Source organism: Symphalangus syndactylus, chromosome 6 (assembly GCF_028878055.3).
Source record: "Symphalangus syndactylus isolate Jambi chromosome 6, NHGRI_mSymSyn1-v2.1_pri, whole genome shotgun sequence".
Taxonomy (NCBI): Eukaryota; Metazoa; Chordata; class Mammalia; order Primates; family Hylobatidae; genus Symphalangus; species Symphalangus syndactylus.
The window spans coordinates 137,448,035-137,470,930 of NC_072428.2; the positions used below are offsets into that span (position 1 = coordinate 137,448,035).

The following is a 22,896-nucleotide window of genomic DNA, read 5'->3' on the forward strand; positions in this document are numbered from 1 at the left end:
TTTTAAAAATGAAGCACACCTATAGGATCTAGAAAATAGCCCCCAAAGGGAAATCTAAGAGTTATTGGCCATAAAGAGGAGGTAGAAAAATAGACAGGGTAGACAGTTAATTCAAAGGTATAATAACAAAACCCTAGGGAAAGATATCAATATCCAAGTACAAGAAGGTTATAAAACACTAAGCAGATTTAACCCAAAGAAGACTTGCTCAAGGCATTTAATAATCAACTCCAAAAGTTCAAGGATAAAGAAAGGATTCTAAAAGCAACAAGAGAAAAGAAGCATATAGCAGGCAATGGAGCTTCAATATGTCTGGCAGCAGACTTTTCAGTTGAAACCTTACAGACCAGGAGAGAGTGGCATGACATATTTACGGTGCTGAAAGAAAAAACTTTTACCCTAAAATAGTATATCTGGTGACGATATCCTTCAAATATAAAGGAGAAATAAGGACTTTTCTAGACAAACAGAAGCTGAGGGATTTTATCAACACCAGACCTGTCCTATGAGAAATGCTAAAGGGAGTACTTCCGTCAGAAGGATAATGGATGTTAACGAGCAATACGAAATCACCTGAAAGTACAAACTCACTGGTAATATTAAGTACACAGAAAAACACAGAATATTATAACACAGTAACGGAGGTGTAAACTACTCATCCTAAGTAAAAAGACTAAATGATGAACCAATAAAAAATAGTAACTACAACAGTTTTTGAAGACATAGTACAATAAGATATAAATAGAAACAACAAAAAGTTAAAAAGCAGAAGGATAGAGGTAAGGCATAGAGTTTTTATTATTACTTGTGCTTGTTTGTTTGTTTATGCAAACAGTGTTAGTTGTTATCAGCTTTAAAAAATGGGTTATAAGATAATATTTGGAAGCCCCATGGTAACCACAAACCAGAAAACAAACAATGGATACACACAAAATAAAAAGCAAGAAATTAATTATACCACCAGAGAAAAACAACTTGGCAAGAGTAACTTCTTACTTATCAATAATAACATTGAATGTAAATGAACTAAACTCTGCAAACAAAAGACATACAGTAGCTGAACAGATGAAAAAGAAAAAACATTTGATCGTTGCCTACAAGAAACACACTTCACCTGTAAAGAGACACATAGACTGAAAAATAAAGGGATGGAAAAAGATATATTCCATGCCAATAGAAATGAAAAAAGAAAAAGAGTAGCTACACTTATAACAGACAAATTAGATTTCATGACAAAAACTATAATAACAGACAAAGAAAGTCAGTATATAATGATAAAGGTGTCATTTCAGCAAAAGGATGTAACAGTTTTAAATATATGTGCATTTAACACTGGAGTACCCAGATATATAAAGCAAATATTATTAGAGCTAAACAGAGAGATGGCCCCAATACAATAATAGCTGGAGAATTGGACACCTCTGGCCGGGCGCGGTGGCTCACGCTTGTAATCCCAGCACTTTGGGAGGCCGAGGCGGGCGGATCACGAGGTCAGGAGATCGAGACCACGGTGAAACCCCGTCTCTACTAAAAATACAAAAAAAAGAAAAATTAGCCAGGTGTGGTGGCGGGCACCTGTAGTCCCAGCTACTCGGAGAGGCTGAGGCAGGAGAATGGTGTGAACCCGGGAGGCGGAGCTTGCAGTGAGCCAAGATTGCACCACTGCACTCCAGCCTGGGTGACAGAGCGAGACTCCGTCTCAAAAAAAAAAAAAAAAAAAAAAAAAGAATTGGACACCTCACCTTCAGTACTGGACAGATCTTCTGGTCAGATAATCAACAACGAAATATCAGACTTAATCTGCACTGTAGACTGAATGAATGTAACGCATATTTACAGAACATTTCATCCAATGGCTGCAGATCACACATTCTTTCCCTCAGTATATGGATGATTCTCAAGGATAGACCATATGTTAGGTCAGAAAACAAGACTTAAAACATTAAAAAAATTAAAATAATATTAAGCATATTCTCTGACCACAATGGAATAAAACTAGAAATTGATAACAAGAAGAATTTTTGAAGCTCTACAAATACAGGAAAATTAATATGCTCCAGAATGACCAGTGGGCCAATGAGTAAATTAAGAAGGAAATTGAAAAACGTCTTGAAACAAATGATGATGGAAACACAGCATACCAAAAAACCTATGGGATACAATAAAAGCAGTACCAAGAGGGAAGTTTATAGCTATAACCGTCTACATCAAAAAAGAAGAAAAACTTCAAATAAACAACATAATGATGCAGCTTAAAGAACTAGAAAAGCAAGAGCAAACCAAACTTAAAATTGGTGGAAGAAAGAAATAATAAAGATCAGAGCATAAATACATAAAATCGAAATGAAAATACAAAAGACCAATGAAACAAAAATTTGGTTTATTGAAAAGTTAAACACCATTGACAAGCCTTTAGCCAGACTAGGAAAAAAAGATTCAAATAAATAAAATCAGAGATGAAAAAGGAGACATTACAACTGATACCACATAAATTAAAAGAATCATTAGTGGCTGCAATGAGCAGCTATATGCCAATAAATTGGTAAATCTAGGAGAAATAGCCAAATTCTTAGACACATACAACCTAGCAAGATTTAACCGGGAAGAAATCCAAAACCTGAAGAGATGAATAACAAGTAACAACATCAAAGCCATAATAAAAACTCTGCCAATAAGAAAAGCACAGGACCTGAAAGGGGAAATCTGAAAGCCTTTCCTCTAAGATCTGAAACATGACAAGGATGCCTACTTTCACCACTGTTACTCAACATAGTGCTGAAAGTCCTAAGCTAGAGCAATCAGACAAAAGAACAAAATAAAGGGCATCCAAATTGGAGTGGAAGAAATCAAATTATCCTTGTTTGCAGATGATATGATCTTACATTTGGAAAAACCTAAAGACTCCACAAAAAAACTATTAGAACTGATAAACAAATTCTACAAAGTTGTAGGATACAAAATCAACATACCAGTAGCATTTCTATATGCCAACAATGAGCAATCTGAAACAACAAATCAAAATGTAATCCCATTTACAATAGCCACAGATAAAATTAAATACCTACGAATTAATCATAAAGTGAAAGATCTCTATAATGAAAAATATAAAACACTCATGAAAGAAATTGGGGACACCAATAATATGAAAAGATATTTCATGTTCATGAATTGAAATAATCAATATCGTCAAAATGCCCATCCTTCCCAAAGTGATCTACAGATTCAGTGCAATTCCTGTGAAAATACCAATTACATTCTTCACAGAAATAGAAAAAACAATTTTAAAATTTGTTTGGAACCACAAAAGACCCAGAATAACCAGATCTATCCTGAACAAAAAGAACAAAACTGGAGGAATCACATTACCTGACTTCAAATTATACTACAGAGCTAGAGTAACCAAAACAGCATGGTACTGGCATAAAAACAGACATGTAGATCAGTGGAACAGAATGCATAACCCAGAAACAAATCTACACAGCTACAGTGAATTCATTTTGACAAAGGTGCCAAGAACATACTCTCAGGAAAACAGTCTCTTCAATAAATGGTTCTGGGAAAACTGAATGTTCATATGCAGAAGAATGAAACTAGACTTCTGTCTGTCAACATATACAAAAATCAAATCAAAATAAAGACTTAAAACAAAGACCTCAAAATATGAATCTACTACAAGAAACCACTGGGGAAACTCTCCAGGACATTGGTCTGGACAACCAAAGCAAAAATGGATTTCTCCAGGACATTGGTCTGGGCAAACCAACCATAGGCAACCAAAACTCTCCAGGACATTGGTCTGGGCAACCAAAGCAAAAATGGATAAATGTGATCAGATCAAGTTAAAAAAACTTCTGCACAGCAAACAATCAACAAAGTGAAAAGACAGCCCACACAATGGGAGAAAATATTTGCAAACTACCCATATGAGATGGTGTTAATAACCAGAATATTATATAAGGAGCTCAAAACAACTCTATAGGAAAATTTTAATGATATGATTCAATAATTGGCCAAAGATTTAAATAGACATTTCTCAAAAGAAGACATACAAATGGCAAACAGGCATGTGAAAAAATGCTAGACATCATTGATCATCAGAAAATGCATATCAAAACAACAATGAGATATCATCTCACCACAGTTAAAATGGCTTATATCCAAAAGGCAGTAACAAATGCTGGTGAGGATGTGGGGAACAGGAAATCCTCGTACACTGTTGGTAGAAATGTAAATTAGTACAACCACTAAGAAGCATTCAGAACTTCCTTAAGAAGCTGAAAATAGAACTATCATATGATCCAGCAATCCTACTGATGGGTATATACACAAAAGAAAGGAAATCAGTATATGGAAGAAATATCTTTACTCTCATGTTAATTGCAGCACTGTTCACAATAGCCAAGATTTGGAAGCAACCTAAGTGTCCATCAACAGATGAGTGGATAAAGAAAATGTGGTACATATACACAATGGAGTACTATCCATTCATAGAAAGAATGAGATACAGTCATTTGCAACAGCATGGATGGAACTAGAGATCATTATGTTAAGTGAAATGAACCAGGCACAGAAAGACAAACATCACATGTTCTCACTTATTTGGGGGATCCAAAAATCAAAACAATTGAACTCATGGACATAAGAGTGGAAGGATGGTTACCAGAGGCTGGGAAGGGTAATGAGGGGTTGCAGGGGGAAGTGGGGATGGTTAATAGGTACAAAAAATACAATGGTAAGACCTTCTATTGGGTAGCACATCAGGGTTACCATAGTCAATAATAACTTCATTGTACATTTTTAAATAACTAAAAGAGTCTAATTGGATTGTTTGTAACACAAAGCATAAATGCTTGAGTGGATGGATACCTCCTTCTCTGTGATGTGATTATTACACATTGCATGCCTATTTCAAAGTATCTCATGTACCCCATAAATATATATACCTACTATGTACCCCAAAAATTTAAAATTTAAAAAAATTATATGGTTCCAAAGGAGTTATTGCAATGTGTAATATACAATTATTACAAAATAATTTGTAAAATGCATCAACAGTAATTGTTTTATTTTATCAAAGTAGAGTTTATATATTATTGTTTGCATATGCTCACAATTACCAAAGAAATTGTTTTAAAATGTCAGTTACCAAAGAAATTGTTTTAAAATGTCATGAAACTGGACTTGGGGGACAAGATGGCAGATAGGAGATAGGGCTAATGTGCAGTTCTCACCTGGATGAAGAGAACTATGTGTGGAGACTCACACTGTGATCTGTGGCTCCAAGACCCAACAAAGGAACACACCAGGAAAACCTGAAGGATTCACAGATCCTTTGAAAGAAGCAGCACACTACTACAAATTTCATGAAACAGGTGAAAACTGAGCATTCCCAAAGTGTGAGAGAAGGAAAACCTGCCTTCAAACACACATTTCCACTGGGGGATCTGTAAATCCAGATCATGAGATTATGGAAGAAGGATTTAACCTCTCCTGGAGCTGAAATGGATTTAGGGAGTCACATGAAATATAAAAGTAGAAGAAGCAGCAGAAAATGCCGTGCAGGCAGTCCCAGTCTCCAGCTGAAGCCCAGGGAAGCCATCCCTGATGATATCTTATAGGGGCTCTTGGGGAAGGCAGCCAGAGGAATTGGGAAGTAGTCACAGTGCAAAGGAAACTCCCAACTGAAATTTGTAGTTGTTTCAACTGGGCACAAATTTTCTCAGGTGAAGTCCAGGAGACAAGCAGGAGCGGCTGCAGATTTGAGCACAGAAACCACTGCTGATGGAGTGGGCAGATGCAGAGGAGCAAAGGCCATGCTTTCTTTTAGTGGGGAAGTTCATGGCCTCAGGCAAGGTTTTACTAGGGCACTGCAGGAGTGAGACTGGCCTTGCCAACTGCATGGCTATTCCCCACTTCTCTGGTGAACTATATGACACAGCAGAGGCAGCCAAGATGCCTTTTGGAACATAACCTTATTGGCCTAAGAACCACCCTCCATCCCCACAGTGGCTATAGCAAGCCCCAGCCAAGAAGAGGCTGAGCTCAGACCTGCATAACCCTGCCCTGACCTGATAGTATTTCTCTACCCACTCTGGTAGCTGATTACAAAAGATAAATTCTTGGGAGCTTTATGGCCCTGCCCAACACCTGAGAAACTGAAATACTTACCCTGGCCAACTTAGGGCAAGCTTGGATCCCTCCACTAATACTGCAGCTGTTGCTGTCTTGAAAACACCACCTTCTGGTTGGAGGCCAACCAACTCAGGCCATTACAGCAACTCATGATAGAATAACCCTGATCCCAGGAAGGAGAAGGCAACACCTAATTCCACTGCCCACAAGATACTGGCAAACCAGAGTTCCTGAGTGTGTCCACATGAAAACATCACTGCTAGCATAACCATCATTCAAGAAAGCCAGCACACTAAACTTATCTACAACCATGGACTCTCACAGAGTCTACCTCACTTCCCTGCCACCTCTACCAGAGCAGGTGCTGGTATCCATGATTGAGAGACCTGAAGATGGATCACATCACAGGACTCTGTAGACATTCCCTAGCACCAGTCTAGAGCCTGGTAGCCCAGCTTGGTAACCAGACCCAAAAGAGCAATAACAATCTCTGCCCTCCAGCTCTCAGGAAGCCCCATCCCTAGGGTAAGGGGGGAAGCACTTCATCAAGGGATCACCCTGTGGGACAAGAAAATCTGAATAGCAGACGTTGAGTTTCAGAACTCTCCACTGAAATAATCTACACAAATGAGAAGGAACCAGAAAAGTAATTCTGGTAATGTAACAAAACAAGGTTCTGTAGTATCCCCAAAAATCATACCAGCTCCCCAGCAATAGATCCAAACCAAGAAGAAATCTCTGAATAGCCAGATAAAAAATTCAGAAGTTGATTATTAAGGTACTCAAGGAGAGACCAGAGAAAGGTAAAAACAAACTTAAAGATATTAAAACAAGGCCGGGCAAGGTGGCTCACGCCTGTAATCCCAGCACTTTGGGAGGCTGAGGTGGGCGCATCATGAGGTCAGGAGTTTGAGACCAGCCTGGCCAACATAGTGAAACCCTGTCTCTACTAAAAATACAAAAAATTAGCTGGGCGTGGTGGCAGGCACCTGTAATCCCAGCTACTCAGGAGGCTGAGGCAGGAGAATGGCTTGAACCTGGGAGGTGGAGGTTGCAGTGAGCCGAGATCGTGCCATTGCACTCCAGCCTGGGGCAGAGAGCGAGACTCTGTCTCAAAAAAAAAAAAAAAAAGATATTAAAACAAAATACAGGATATGGATGAAAAATTCTCCACATAAGTAGATGTCATAAAGAAAAGACAATCACAACTTTTGGAAATGAAAGACACACTTAGGGAAATACAAAAAGTGTAGTGTGGAAAGTTTCAACAGTAGGCTAGAAGAAGTAAAAGAAAGAACTTTGGAGCTCAAAGACAAGGCTTTCAAATTAAGGCAATCAGACAAAGACAAGAAAAAAAAAGGAATAAAAAAGTGAACAAAGCCTCCAAGAAATCTGGGATTATGTTAAATGGCAAACCTAAGTATAATTGGTTTTCTAGAGGAAGAAGAGAAACTTAAAAGTTTGGAAAGCATATTTGAGGGAATACTTGAGGAAAACTTCCCTGGCCTTGCTAGAGATCTAGATACCCAAATACAAGAAGCTCAAAGAATACCTGGGAAATTCATTCCAAAAAGACCATCACTTAGGCACATAGTCATTAGGTTATCTAAAGTCAAGACAAAAGAAAGAATCTTAAGAGCTGTGAGACAAAAGTATCAGATAACCTATAAAGGAAAACCTATCAGATTAATAGCAGAATTATCCATAGAAACCTTACAAGCCAGAAAGAATTGGGGTGTCATCTTTAGCCTTCTGAAACAAAATAATTGTCAGCCCAGGATTTTGTATCCAGTAAAACTGAGCTTCATAAATGAAGGAGAGATAAAGTCTTTCTCAGACAAGCAAATGCTGAGAAAATTTGCCACAACTAAGCCAGCACTACAAGAAATGCTAAAAGGGGTTCTAAATCTTGAAACACCAAAATAGAACCTCCTTAAAGCATAAATGTCACCAGGCCTATAAAACATTAACACAATTAAAACAAAACATAAGGTATTAAGGCAATACTAGCATGACGAAGAGAACAGTACCTCACATCTCACTACTGATGTTGAATGTAAATGGCCTAAATTCTCCAATTAAAAGCTACAGAATGGCAGAATGGATAAAAATCCACCAACCAAATATCTACTGTCTTCAAAAGACTCACCTAACACATAAGGACTCACATAAACTTAAGGTAAAGGGGTGGAAAAAGATATTCCATGCAAATGGAAACCAAAAGCAAGCAGCAGTAGCTATTCTTTTATCAGGAAAAAACAGACTTTAAAGCAACAGCAGTTAAAAAAGACAAAGAGGAACATTATAAAATGATAAAAGAATTACTCCAACAGAAAAATATCACAATTCTAAATATATATGCACCTAACACTGGAGCTCCCAAATTTATAAGGGAATTATTACTAGACCTAAGATATGAGATAGATGGCAACACAATAATAGTGGGGGGGAGGGCTTCAATACTCCTCCGACAGCACTAGACAGTTCCTCAAGATGGAAAGTCAACAAAGAAATAATGGACGTAGGCCGACCGCTGTGGCTCATGGCTGTAATCCCAGCACTTTGGGAGGCTGAGGCGAGTGGATCACCTAAGGTTAGGAGTTCAAGAGCAGCCTGGCCAACATGGTGAAACGCTGTCTTTACTAAAAATGCAAAAATTAGTGAGGCATGGTGATGGGTGCCTGTAATCCCAGCTACTTGGGAGGCTGAGGCAGGAGAATCACTTAAACCCCAGAGGCAGAGGTTGCAGTGAGTTGAGATTGCACCACTGCACTCCAGCCTGGGCAACAAGAGCAAAACTCTGTCTCAAAAATAATAATAATAATAATAATGGACATAAACTATACTCTAGAACAAATGGACTTAACAGATAGTTACAGAACATTCTACTGAACAACTGCAGAATATACATTATTTTCTTCAACACATAGAACATTCTCCAAGATAGACCATATAATAGGTTACAAAACAAGTCTTGATAAACTTAAGAAAATCAAAAGTATATAAGGTATTCTCTCAGACCACAGTGGAAAAAAACAGGAAATTAACTCCAAAAGGCACCCTCAAAACTATACAAATATTTGGAAATTAAATCACCTGTTCCTTAATGATCATTGGGTCAACAATGAAATAAAGATGAAAGTTAAAAATTGAGCTAATTGATAATAGTGACACAACTTATCAAAACCTCTGGGATACAGCAAAAGTGGTGCTGAGAGGAAAATTCATAGCATTAAATGCCCTCATCAAAAAGTCTGAAAGAGCACAAATAAAAAAATCTAAGATCGTACCTCAAGCAACTAGAAAAACAAGTACAAATAATATGCAAACCCAGCAGAAAAAAAGAAATAACAAAGATCAGAACAGAACTAAATGAAATACAACCAAAAACTTACAAAAGGTAAATGAAAAAGGCTGGTTCTTTGAAAAGATAAACAGAATTGATAAACCATTAGCAAGAATAACAAAGAAAAAAAGAGAGAAGGTCCAAATCTCAATTAGAAACAAAACAGGAGATATTACAACCAATACCACAGAAATACAACAGATCATTCAAGGCTACTATGAACACCTTTACAAACTAGAAATCTAATGTAGATGGATAAATTCCTGGAAATATACAACCCTCCTAGATTAAATCAGGAAGAAATAGAGATTCTAAACAGACCAATGACAAATAGCAAAATTGAAACAGTAGTTAAAAAAAAAAAAAAATTGCCAACAAAAAAGTCCAGAACCAGATGGATTCACAGCTGAATTCTAATAGACATTCAAAGAAGAATTGGTACCAATCTTACTGAAACTATTCCAAAAGATAGAGAAGGAGGGAATTCTCCCTAAATCATTCCATGAAGTCAGTATCACCCTAATACCAAAGCCAGAGAAGGACATAACAGAAAAGGAAAACTACAGACCAATATTGCTGATGAACATAGATGTAAAAATCCTTAACAAAATACTAGCTAACCAAATCCAATAGCATATCAAAAAGATAATACACCATTATCAAGTGGGTTTCATACCAGGGACGCAGGGATGATTTAACATTCACAACCGACTAAATATGATGCATCACATAAAATAATTAACAACAAAAGTTATGTAAGCATCCCAATAAATGCAGAAAAAGCATTTGACAAAGTCCAGCATCCCTTTATGATTAAAACCTTCTGCAAAATTGGCATAGAAGGGACGTACCTCAATGTAATAAAAGCCATCTATGACAAACCCACAGCCAACATTATGCTGAATGGGAAAAAGTTGAAAGCATTCATCCTAAGAACTGGAACAAGAAAAGGACGCCCACCCCCACCACCTCTATTTAACATAGTACTGGAAGTCCTAGCTGGAGCAATCAGACAAGAGAAAGAAATAAAGTGCATCAGAATCTGTAAAGAGGAAATTAAAGTTGTGCTGTTCACAGATGAGATGATCATATACCTAGAAAACCCTAAAGATTCATCCATAAAGCTCCTAGATATGATAAATGAATTTAGTAAAGTTTCAGGATATAAAATCAATGTACACAATTCAGTAGCACTGCTATACACCAACAACAACCAAGCTGAGAAGCAAATCAATAACTCAATCCCTTTTACAACAGCTGCACAAAATAATAATAATAATAAAATACTTAGGACTATACCTAACCAAGGAGGTGAAAGATCTCTACAAAGTTAGCCACAAAACACTGCTGAAAGAAACCATTAATGACATAAACAAATGGAAACACAACCCAATGCTCATGGATGGGTAGAATCAATACTGTGAAAATGACTGTACTGCCAAAGTCAATCTACAGATTGCAATTTCCATCAAAGTACCATCATTATTCTTCACAGAACTATAAAAAACAATCCTAAAGTTCATATGAAACCAAAAACAAGCCTGCACAGCCAAAGCAAGACAAAGTTAAAAGAACAAATCTGGAGGCATCACGTTACCCTAATTAAAACTATTCTACAAGGCTATAGAGACAAAAACAGGATGGTACTGGTATAAAAATAGGCATGTAGACCAATGGAACAAAATAGAGAATCCAGAAGTATAGCCAAATATTTAAAGCCAACTGATCTTCAACAAAACAAACAAAAACATTAAGTGGGGAAAGGATACCCTATTCAACAAATGGTGCTGGGATAATTGGCAAGTCACATGTAGAAGAATGAAGCTGGATCCTCATCGCTTAACTTATGTAAAAAATCAATTCAAGATTGATAAAAGACTTAAATCTAAGTCCTGAAACCATAAACATTCTAGAAAATTACATCAGGAAAGTTCTTCTAGACATTGACATAGGCAAAAAGTTCATGACAAAGCATCCAAAAGCAAATGCACCGAAAACAAAGATAAATAAATGGGACCTAATTAAACTAAAAGCTTCTGCACGGCAAAAGAAATAATCAGCAGAGTAAACAGACAACGCATAGTGAGAGAAAATCTTTGCAAACTATGTAGGTGACAAAGGACTAGTATCCAGAATCTAGAAGAAAAATCAGCAACATAAAACCAATCCCATCAAAAACTGGGCAAAGAGCATGAGTAGAGAATTCTCAAAAGAAGATGTACAAATGGACAACAAACATATGAAAACATGCCCAATGTCACTAATTATCAGGGAAATGCAAATCAAAACCACAATGAGACACCACCTGATATGGTGGTTCTGCTGTGTCCCCACCCAAATTTCATCTTGAATTGTAGTTCCGGTGATCCCCAACCCAGTGTTGTGGAAGGGACCAGGTGGAGATAATTGGATAATGGGGGTGGTTTCCCTAATCCTGTTCTTGTGATAGTAAATTAGTTCTCACAAGATCTGATGGTTTTATAAGGGGCTTTTCTGCCTTTGCATTACTCTCATTCTCTCTCTTGCTGCCCTGTAAAGAGATGCCTTCCACCATGATTGTAAGTTTCCTGATGCCTCCTCAGGAAGGAGGAGGAGTCAATTAAAACTCTTTCCGTTATAAATTACCCAGTCTCAGGTATTTCTTCATAGCAATGTGAGAACAGACTAATATAGTAAATTGGTACTGGGTAGTGGGGTGCTGCTGTAAAGATATCCAAAAATATGGAAGCAACTTTGGAACTGGGTAACAGGCAGAGACTGGAACAGTTTGGAGGGCTCAGAATAAGACAAGAAAATGTGGGAAAGCTCGGAGTCTTGTTGAATGGTTTTGACCAAAATGCTGATAGTGATGTGGACAATGAAGTCTAGTCTGAGGTGGTCTCATATGAAGATGAGGAACTTATTGGGAACTGGAGTAAAAGTGACTCTTGCTATGCAAAGAGACTGGTAGCATTTTATCCCTGCCTCATTCAAGAGGAAGCAGAGCTTAAAAGTTTGGAAAATGTGCAGCCTGACAATGAGATAGAAAAGAAAACTCCGTTTTCTGGGGAGAAATTCAAGCAGGCTGCAGAAATTTGCATAAGCAACAAGGAACTGAATGTTAATCACCAAGACAATGGGGAAAATGTTTCCAGGGCGTGTCAGAGACCTTCACAGCAGCCCATCCCATCACAGGCCCAGAGGCCTAGGAGGGAAAAATCTTTTGTGTGTTAGGCCCTTGGGACATGGTGCCCAGCATCCCAGCTGCTTCAGCGCCAGCCTTGGCTAAAAGGGGTCAAGGTACAGCTCACGCCATTGCTTCAGAGGATGCAAGCCCCAATCCATGGTGACTTACACATGATGTTGGGCCTGTGGGTACACAGAAGTCAAAAACTGAGGTTGGAGAACCTCCACCGAGATTTCAGAGGATGTATGGAAATGCCTGGATGTCTAAACAGAAGTTTGCTTTGCTACAGGGATCTAGCTCTCATAGAGATCCTCTGCTAAGGCACTGCAGACGAGATATGTGGGGTTGGAGCCCCCACACAAGACTTTGGACTTGAACCTTTGGGTTAATGCTGGAATAAGCTAAGACTTTGAAGACTATTGGAAAGGCGTGATTGTGTTTTGAATTGTGAGGTCATGAGATTTGGGAGGGGCCAGGAGCAGAATGGTATGCTTTGGCTATGTCCCCACCCAAATCTTATCCTGAATTATAGGTCCTGTAATCCTATGGGAGGGCCAGATGGAGTTAATTGAATCATGGAGGCAGTTTCCCCACATCTTGTTCTTGTGATATTAAGTTAGTTCTCACAAGATCTGATGGTTTTATAGGGAACTTTTCCTCCTTTGCTCAACTCTCATTCTCTCTCCTGCCACCCTGTGAAGAGGTGCCTTCTGCCATGATTGTAAGTTTCCTGAGGCCTCCCCAGCAATGTGGAAATGTGAGTCAATTAAACTTCTTTCCTTCATAAATTACCCAGTCTTGGGTATTTCTTCATAGCAACATGAGCATGGACTAATACACTACCTTACTCCTGCAAGAATGGCCATCATTAAAAAATCAAAAAATAACAGATGGCGTGGATATGGTGAAAAGGGAACACTTTTACACTGCTGGTGGGAATATAAACTAGTACAACCACTATGGAAAACAGTATGGAGATTCCCTAAAGAACTAAAAGTAGAGCTACCATTTGATCCAGCAATCCTACTACTGGTTATCTACCCAGAGGAAAAGAAGTCATTATATGAAAAAGATACTTGCACACACATTTTTACAGCAACAGTATTTGCAATTGCAACAATATGGAACCAGCCTAAAAGTCCATCAACCAATGAGTGGATAAAGAGAATGTGGTATATATACACTATGGAATACTACTCATCATAAAAAGAATGAAATAATGGCATTGGCAGCAACCCGGATGGAGTTGGAGACTATTATTCTAAGTAAAGTAACTCAGCAATGGAAAACCAAATGTCGTATGTTCTCACTTGTAAGTGGGAGCTAATCTATGAAGACGTAAAAGCATAAGAATGATATAATGGACTTTGGGGGAAGGGATGGGGTGAGGGATAAAAGACTACATATTGGGTACAGTGTACATTGCTCAGGTGATGGGTGCACCAAAATCTCAGAAAACACCACTAAAGAACTTAACTATGTAACCAAAAACCACCTGTACCCCCCAAAAATACTGAAATGAAATAAAAATTTAAAAATTGTGCTTTCCCAGAAAAAAAATGACAAGACACTATAAAAAATTTTTAATTACTTTATAAAATACATGCATAGGTGCATGTGTATTTCTTTTCAAATCTTTCCAAAATATAATTTTATTGAAGAATAGTATATCAATAAATAAGTTAAAGCATGCTACTTTTCTGCTCAAAATCCTCCAATGCCAACAGCTGTTTGTTTTCCTTTGACTACAAGCCAAATCTCTTACTATGACACAGCAGACTGCTGGTCATGCTCGTCCCATGCCCATCCATCTTTAACTCCCACTTCTTCCTATTCTTCCTTCTGTCACTCAGTAGTGGCCTCTTTGTATACCTGAATGATGCCAGGAGAATTCCAGAATTAGAACACTTGCATTTGTATTTCTTCTGTCTGGAATATTTTCCCCAGGCATTCACATGGCTTGCTGGATAACTACCTTATACATTCAAATATCATTTTCTCAGTGAAGCCTTTTGCAGATTTTGCTGTATTTGAAAAGGCAGTCCCCATTCACAGGGTCTATACTTCCCTTCCTTGATTTAGCTTTTCCCCCTGCCATTAGAGAGAGAGAGAGATGTTTAATTTTAATTATTTTGCTCATAACCTGTTTTTCCCCCACTAGAATGGAAGAATATACACTCCAAAAATTTTTTTTTTATTTTATTGAATTTTTAAAATAACTTTGAGACAGGGTCTTGCTGTGTTGCCCAGGCTGGTCTTGAATTCCTGGGCTCAAGTGATCCTCGCACCTCGGCTTCCCAAAGTGCTGGGATTACAGGCATGAGCCACCACACCCAGCCCAAGCTCCAAAAATGTACAAATGCTTATTGCACTGTGGTTTCCCTAGGTACATTCCCTAGATCTGTATCTGTCATATTGTAAGCACTCAATAATATTTGTTTAATGGATGGGTGTGTTACAAAACAAACATATAACAGATAATGCTTAGGGGTTTGATAGAGAAATGTTTGTGGTGAGAGGGGCAGAAGTAGAGTTTAGGGCTGAGAAGTCACTAGGAACACATCAGTAGAGACTCTTCAATCTCAGTAAATAGGTAATATTTTTAAAGTTATTGAAGTTGTGTAAGATAGAGACTGTAAATGGGTGACCATTTGGTTTTATTTGCTTAAATTAATGCTTGCCTTTATGACCATTATATTGAAAAGACGTTTATGACCCTTTAAAGAAGACGTCAGGTTAGAATGCTATTCCATCATGAGTCAAAGAAAGATTTGGAGTACTGCTGCAGGACAAGGCTCTTGATAGAGATTTGTGAGAAAAAGATAAAAAATGGAAGCAGTGTCAGACACTTGAAAGTTTTATGCCAGAGGCTGATTGCAACAGAAAAGATAAAAACCAACCTAATTTAATTAATGTATCTTTAATTAGGTGAAGGTAAATCTGCAGGTCTGGACACAAATGACAAACAGTTTATTGTCAGAATCATGTCAGAAAGTGACAGAATTACTAACATATGGTGTGGCTTCTTTGCTTATCAGAGGAACTAAAGGAAGGCAGTTACAAAGAGGCTAAAGGTAAAACTGGAATATATTTATTCTACAGAAAATATATTACTTATGGGACATTGTAACTGAACTTTTCTAATTGACTCAAGAAGAGCAAACTGGAAAGTGCTCCAGTAGGGAGGGATGTTGTTATAGATGAAAGGGATTTAGAGCCTAGAAGATGAAGTCACTTGTCTAGAGTCTCACAGGATAGTCATGGCCAAGGCAGAACTGGGAGCAAAATGACTTTAAACTGTTCCTAGATTGAGTAGCTTGGATCTATTTAACTTTTACTTTTTTGTTTTTATTTTTTTATTTTACTTTAAGTTCTCGGATACATGTGCAGATCGTGCAGGTTTGTTACATAGGTATACATGTGCCATGGTGCTTTGCTGTACCTATCAACCCCTCATCTAGGTTCTAAGCCCCGCATGCATTAGGTATTTGTCCTAATGCTCTCCCTCCCCTTTTCCCCCACCCCCCAACAGGCCCTGGTGTGTGATGTTCTTCTTTCTGTGTCCATGTGTTCTCATTGTTTAACTCCCACTCATGAGTGAGAATATGTGGTGTTTAACTTTTGTTAATTCCTTTTTCTACTCAACCAATATTTTTGAAGCCCTATATGTGCCAATTATTGTGCATCTCTGCTTTCTTAACAGACTTTAATGTGGGGAGACAGACTTTAAAAAAATAAAACGTGTGCAAGTAAAGGGGAGATGAACGCTAGGGAGAAAATTAAAGCAGGAGAGGGAGGCAGAGAGCAGCTGTAGAATGGGAAAGGAAAGGCTGGCACTGGAAGAGAAGAAGGAGTGGGTCCTGAGGGTGCCGAGGAAAGACAAATGAAGCAGCAGGTGCAGAGGCACTAAGGAGGGACCCTGCTGATGTGTTTGAGGAATGAAAGGTCCATGTGGCTGGTGCCAAATGAGCAAGGAGGGAGGATTGGCATGTGAGGGCATAGAGGCGGGAGGAGCCAGATCACAGAGGGACTTCAGCTGTTTTAAGGACTTGACTTTTGCTGGAACAAGACCCGCTGCCATTGAAGGCTTTGAGCAGAGTATCAGAATCTCACTTATATTTGAAAAACCTCACGCTGACTCCCGTGTTGAGTGTAGATGTGAGGAGGCAAGGGTGGAAAGCAGCAGACTGGTTAGGAATCAGGATGACTTTAACCCTAGTAGTGATGGTGGGTTGGCAGGAGGTGTGTTCAAATTTTGGAAATACACTGAAGGTAGAGCAGACAGGATTCATTGGCAGGCTGGATGATGAATGCAGAAGAAAGAGAGGCGTTTTCTTCTGCAGAAGAAAGAGAGGTGCTCCTGGGTTTTGTCCTGAGCACCTGAAAGACTGGAGTTGCCATTTACCAAAATAAGACCAAATGAGGCGGAAGTTCAATAAGTCTCTTTTAATCTACAGCACGCTCTCTCTCTCTCTCTCACCACTTCTTTCCTCTCTACCCCCTTCCTTTGCAATTTATCAGTTGATAAAACTATATTGGTCTATAGAGTTTCCCACGGGCATGGATTTCATGGAGTATTTCCCTGTGTGCTATTTAATATGTTCCTCTCTCCCTTATAAATTCTGGAAATCCACAGTTAGGTCTATAAACTTGGTCAAATTCATGCTTGATTTTTATCGATACTACATTACATGTAACATTGATTGCGTATTTTCACCCAAAGGTGCATCATGTCTGGTTTCACTTGTAGTTGTATTAGCAGCCATTGATAATCATTGCTTAGATCCTACTAAATTTGTCAGAAGTTAGGAAATGATGATACTCTAATCCTATCATTTATTCTTCTTTTATGAGCTGAAATATTTCCATAAAGACAATATTTGATTTAATTAAGGTTCCTATAACAAAGAAAGGCCAAAGGCTTTATCCTTCTCTTCATTCACCAATATTCAAAATAATGAGTTGGTTACCTAGCATCTTCCAAAATTAAACATTTTTAACAATTTTAATAAAATTAAGGATTTAAATATGTCTGATATGCCTTAATCCATTGCAGAATATTCTTGTTGATGTTCAGATTGGCCCATCTTTGGCCCTGGGTGTTTTTGAACTGCCTTCAGTCTCTAATTGCTTCTTTTTTTTCTACTGGGATGTGTTCCCGGCTCATCTTTCATCTTGCACATTTCCAGCCGTAGAAGCCATCATTTCTCCAGGGATCCTAGTTTTGTCTTAGAGGAAATGGTATTTAGTGATGACAGTCTGGTGCACGAGGTTAGTCCTTGTGTAGGAGCTTTTTCAGTGCACAGAGGCAAGACATATGCCACATTTAAAATTAGATAACATTATCTTAGTTTCTTAGTGATGCTTCTAACTAAAATTTAAAAGTATATGGAGCTTTTATTTAACCTTATCTATTTTATATCTGCTTCTTTCCTCGCACTGAAATTTTCAGGGTCAAAATCACCAAGATAATTAGTCACTTGCTTTATTCCACATGTATAGAACATTTCAATAGCAGAGAATGCAGTGTCTAATTTTGCCTAAAAGGTCAGGGTGAAAAGAACATTTGTTGATAAGGTGAGGATACATATTCTGATTAGAGCAAACACCACGTAGGAAGACTCAGAGGCTTGAAAGAGAGCATAGTTCATTTAGGAAAGAGAAAATCCAGTTCCACCAGAGGAATGATGGTGACAAAGTCAGGAAGAAGTTGGGACATAGTGAGCCTGATGTTCAATGCTGCAGATGTTAGAGATACAACCAGATACAAAAGCTTTTTTTTTTTCTTTTTTTGCCTTGTTTTCAGGAGGTATCTTGCGTTTGTTTTCAATAAAAATATTACTTTCCTACTTTGTCATCATAAGCAGAACTTAGGGATGAGCAAAGAGCAGGGGGTTTTAAGGACTGCTCTCCTCAACACTGTTCTACACCAGCTCAGTAAAAAGACCATTTAAGTGTGGCTCAATTATTTTCTGACATTTGGAGAAGCATTTGCATACTAATGATCCAGTGTCCTGGTTGTTTTTCTCCCCACAGAGGACAAAGTGTGGACCATAGTGTCTCATGACTTGCAGATGCAGACAACTGTGGTCGGCTACAACCCAGAAAAATACTCTGTGACACAGCTCGTTTACAGCGCCTCCATGGACCAGATAAGTGCCATCACCGACAGTGCCGAGTACTGCGAGCAGTATGTCTCCTATTTCTGCAAGATGTCAAGGTTGTTGAACACCCCAGGTAGGCTGAGAATGGAATGTTACTTTTAATTACTATCTCAGCTGGTGCTTGGAATGACCTAAACAATCCAACAGGTGTGGTTCATTATCTTATAGTCCGGTCTTCAGTAGGAAGGAAGCTGTAAATAAGTAAAATAAAATCATTTGGCTTGTTTTCTGTGGAATGAAGCTAAGAAAGAATGCTTTTGAGGAAAAAATAGTCCATTGTTTTAAACTTAGAGATTTTTAAATTTTATGTGCATATATGTTTCTAGTGCTTAATTGTCAGTAGTGGCTGTGGGACAAAGTTTATCAGAGCTCCTTGTGAACATTCAAGCAATTCCCTTCGAGAGCTTCGGGTGTCTTTATTGTAAAGATGAACGCATTCTAAAAATTGTCTACGGCCAAATAGGATATCGAATAGCAATAGAATTTAGAGCTCTTTCTTCCCAGTAGTCGCTTCACTTTCTTCCCAGTAGTCGCTTCTGTTTGTCTCAAGAAGTCTAGCCTGATTTTTTGTTTTCGTGATGGCCAACTTTTAGCAATGTGCTAGTGTGTGTGTGAGTGTGCACATGCAAACACACATATGTGTGTGCAAGACTGTGTCAGGGGTGTAGAGAATAGAGAGATTCCAAAAGATATACTGGAAATAACTTTACTTCAACGAGTCCCATATGCTCTGGGAGTCTTGGCAGTAAATTCGAAATATTGTCAGAAAACTGCATCTCTGTGTCTGTAGTAAAACACGGTGGAAATAAGTCAAAGAAACATGAGTTCATAACTTCCAACCTTACCACTTCCCAAGTATGTGACTTTGGGCGAGCTAGTTGACCTCTTTTTAAAATTTTGCCTGAATTGACAAAATTGTATATGTCTATCCTGTATAATGTGTTATGATATATATATATAATATATATATATATATTTTATATATATATATATATATATATATATATATTTTATATATATATATATATATATATATATATATAGTGCAATGGCTAAATCAAACTAACATATGCCTTGTCTCATACATTTATTATTTTTTGTGAAGCAAATACTTAAAATCCATGCTTAGCAATTTTCGAGATATAATAAATACATTGCTATTAACTGTAGTCACCACGTTGTGCAATAGACCTCTTGATATTAAGCCTCAGTTTCCAGTGTCTTTTTCTGTCAAGCAGAAATTATAATGCCTACTTCAGGGTGATTGGGAGGATTTCATAAGGTAATATACTAAGAACTTATAAGACTTGATACACTTAAGGACATGATAAGTAGCAAGTAGTATATTGATTTTTTTTAAATCGTGTTAAGCAACTTTGTGCTATGTCAGAGACCAATGGGCTGTTGGATGCCCCAAAACAGCAATGAATTGAAAGCAATGTTGTAGGGAGCAGTTTACAGAGAAGAGTTATAAGCAAACAGTGATACGGCTCCGATGACTGAAGGAATACCAGGGTTCTTAATCTCACGCAGAATTGGATAAAACGACATGGACATATGTGCAGTGGTTTTAAGGAGAGGAGAGTTTAATAGGCAAGAAAGAAGGAAGGAAGAAAAAAACTGCTCCCCCATACGGAGACAGAGAGAGAGAGGGATTCCAGTGAGAAAACCCCGTGTGTGGTGGTAAAGTGGCTGCTTGTGTGAGGAGGATGGAGGAGGTGGTACCTGACATGCATAGGGCTCAGGGAATTGGTTTGACCAGGCATGTTATTCATGTAGCCCAGGGGGAAAAACCGGCCCTCCCACCCTAGCCTTTTAATATGCAAAGGCACGGTGCCATGATGCTCTACCCACATGGAGATATGTAGGGGCAGCCATGTTGCCAGGCACATGTGAGGGCAAGGAAGAACAGGGCAGGAGTCGCCATGTTTGGGTGGACCCAGTTTCTAATGGCCGGTATTTGCACATCAAAGCTTGCCGGCCTGGCTCTAACAGCCGGGGCTTTCCTGCTAGACAAGAAACATTTTTGGAGCTGCTTTAAAAGAAACAAAAACTTTCCCAGGACCCCTTTTCCCCCTCTATCTGTCTAAAATAATTTCTTAATAATTTCTCAATAACTCCTATAACGGTAGTACACAATATTGTGAAAATGCGAGTGCTTTCTATGTGCAAAGCCTTGTGCTAGGATTATAGACAGAGTATCCTCTAAGAAATAAGGTTGGAAAGGAAGGGTGGGAGTAAACTGGGAAGGAAGGTAAATGCTGTGCTGTGGTGGAGTTGGGACTTCATCCTGAGGGCCATGAGTACTTCTCAGACTTCAGTGGGCATTACAATACCTGGTGAGATAATAAAACCTTGTTTCCTCGGCCCCATTTCCTGAGTTTCTGATTCAGTAGGTCTCAGGTGGTGCTGGAGAATTTGCATTTATAATGAGTGCTATGGACCGAATTATGTTCCTCCCAAATTCCTATGTTAAAGCCTTAACCCCTAATGTGACTATATTTGGAGATTTGGCTTTTAGTAAGTAATTAAGATTAAATGAGGTAGGTCATAATGGTGGGGTCCTAGTCCAATAGGATTGGTGGCCTCGGGAGAAGAAACAGGGGGAAAGAAGTCTTTCTCTCTGTCATGTGAGGGCATAGCAAAAAGGCAGCCACCTGTAAGCCAGGAAGAGAGCCCTCACCAGAAACAGAATCAGCCAAAACCTTGATCTTTCACTTCCCAGCCTCCAGAACTGTGAGAAAATAAATTTCTGTCATTGAAGCCATTCAATCTATGGTATTTTGTTACGGAAGCCTGAGCAGATGAATACAATGGGGTCCCAAGTGATGCTGATACTCCTGGTTAGAGACCATGCTGAGAACCAACACAACTCTTTTTTCTGTTCACTTTCACTTATCATAGGGGTGTGTGTGTGTGTGTGTGTGTGTGTGTGTGTGTGTGTATGTATGTATGTGTGTGTGTGTGTGTGTTTTAACTGGATCCTGTTTCCAGTGCTAGGAAAAGTCAAAGACTGTACATAGGAGACCAAGAGCAATAAGAGCCGTTAATGAACCTCATCAGCTTGTCTTCACTGTTTCATGAGCGGATGCTCCTTATTGAAGCCCTTTTCACAGATTCCAGTTAATTAGTCTTCAGTCATGGGGTAGGAGTGGAGGTGGGGACAAATTCCTGACCAGCAAAAGAACCTTGGTACTCTCAGCTTTATGTTCTTTATTTTCTTTCTTTCTTGGATTAAACTCCAAAGTCAGCTTTCAGTTTTTGCATTTTGCTCTGGTAATTAAAAAACACAGTGTGGCTTCCAAATATGTTCAAGTTACAGTTGAGGTACCAGGAGAATTAGACTAGAGGTGGGAAAATAGTTTACCTTTAGTGCTCCTGGTCTTGCAGTTCAGCATCTTTCGTTCCCCTTCATTGATATTCCTTGTCTCTTCCCCTCAGCCACCATGAAGCCTCACACACATAACCACCCTCCTTTACAAAACATAAAATGTACAAAACATCAGGAAAAATGAGATAAACTTGTTATTAAGCACTATGTTAGTTGCATTTTCTAATAATGAGATGAAGACATTTTTCTTTAACCTCTAGATACCCCTTCCATGAGAAAAACTGCTAAATTGCAATCAAGAGTAAACTTTTAATCTGAACAGTAAATATACCATTTTCTTTGTATTTCTAGACATCCAGACACTGGGTTTCCCGTCATTTGTAGATTATTATTGTACATAATAAGTCATACTTTAAAAATCAGTTTCTCATAAGCTTCTTGCCTGTTTGGACATTCTATATATATATATATATATATCAAATCTTTGGTTCACATAGGATTTATACTTAACAAATGTTTGCTGATTCAAATGAAATGAATAATATATAGCTTTAAGTGTTACCTCACCCAACCTTGGGGCAGTTGTTTTAAGCAGGAGTGTGCATCAAAATTTTTAGGTTGCTTGTCAAAATGTGGATTGAATGACCTTACTCCCAGGCTTTGATAGAGCTTGGTTGGGGCCCCAGAATATTTGCTTTTAACAAATATCCGTGGGTAATTCTGTGAACCACACACCGAGACACACTCTCTTTAATTT

General features: G+C 38.4%; 1 protein-coding gene across 2 annotated transcripts in view; it reads left to right on the forward strand.

Annotated features, from left to right (window-relative positions):
* CNTNAP2 (contactin associated protein 2) overlaps positions 1-22,896 on the forward strand; it is a 2,323,962-nt gene that overhangs the window by 1,517,957 nt on the left and 783,109 nt on the right. For both annotated transcript variants that reach the window (XM_063641685.1, XM_063641684.1), the window contains exon 13: positions 18,681-18,881. In XM_063641685.1, coding sequence (XP_063497755.1) covers positions 18,681-18,881 — 201 coding nt within the window. The remainder of the gene's footprint in view (positions 1-18,680; positions 18,882-22,896) is intronic.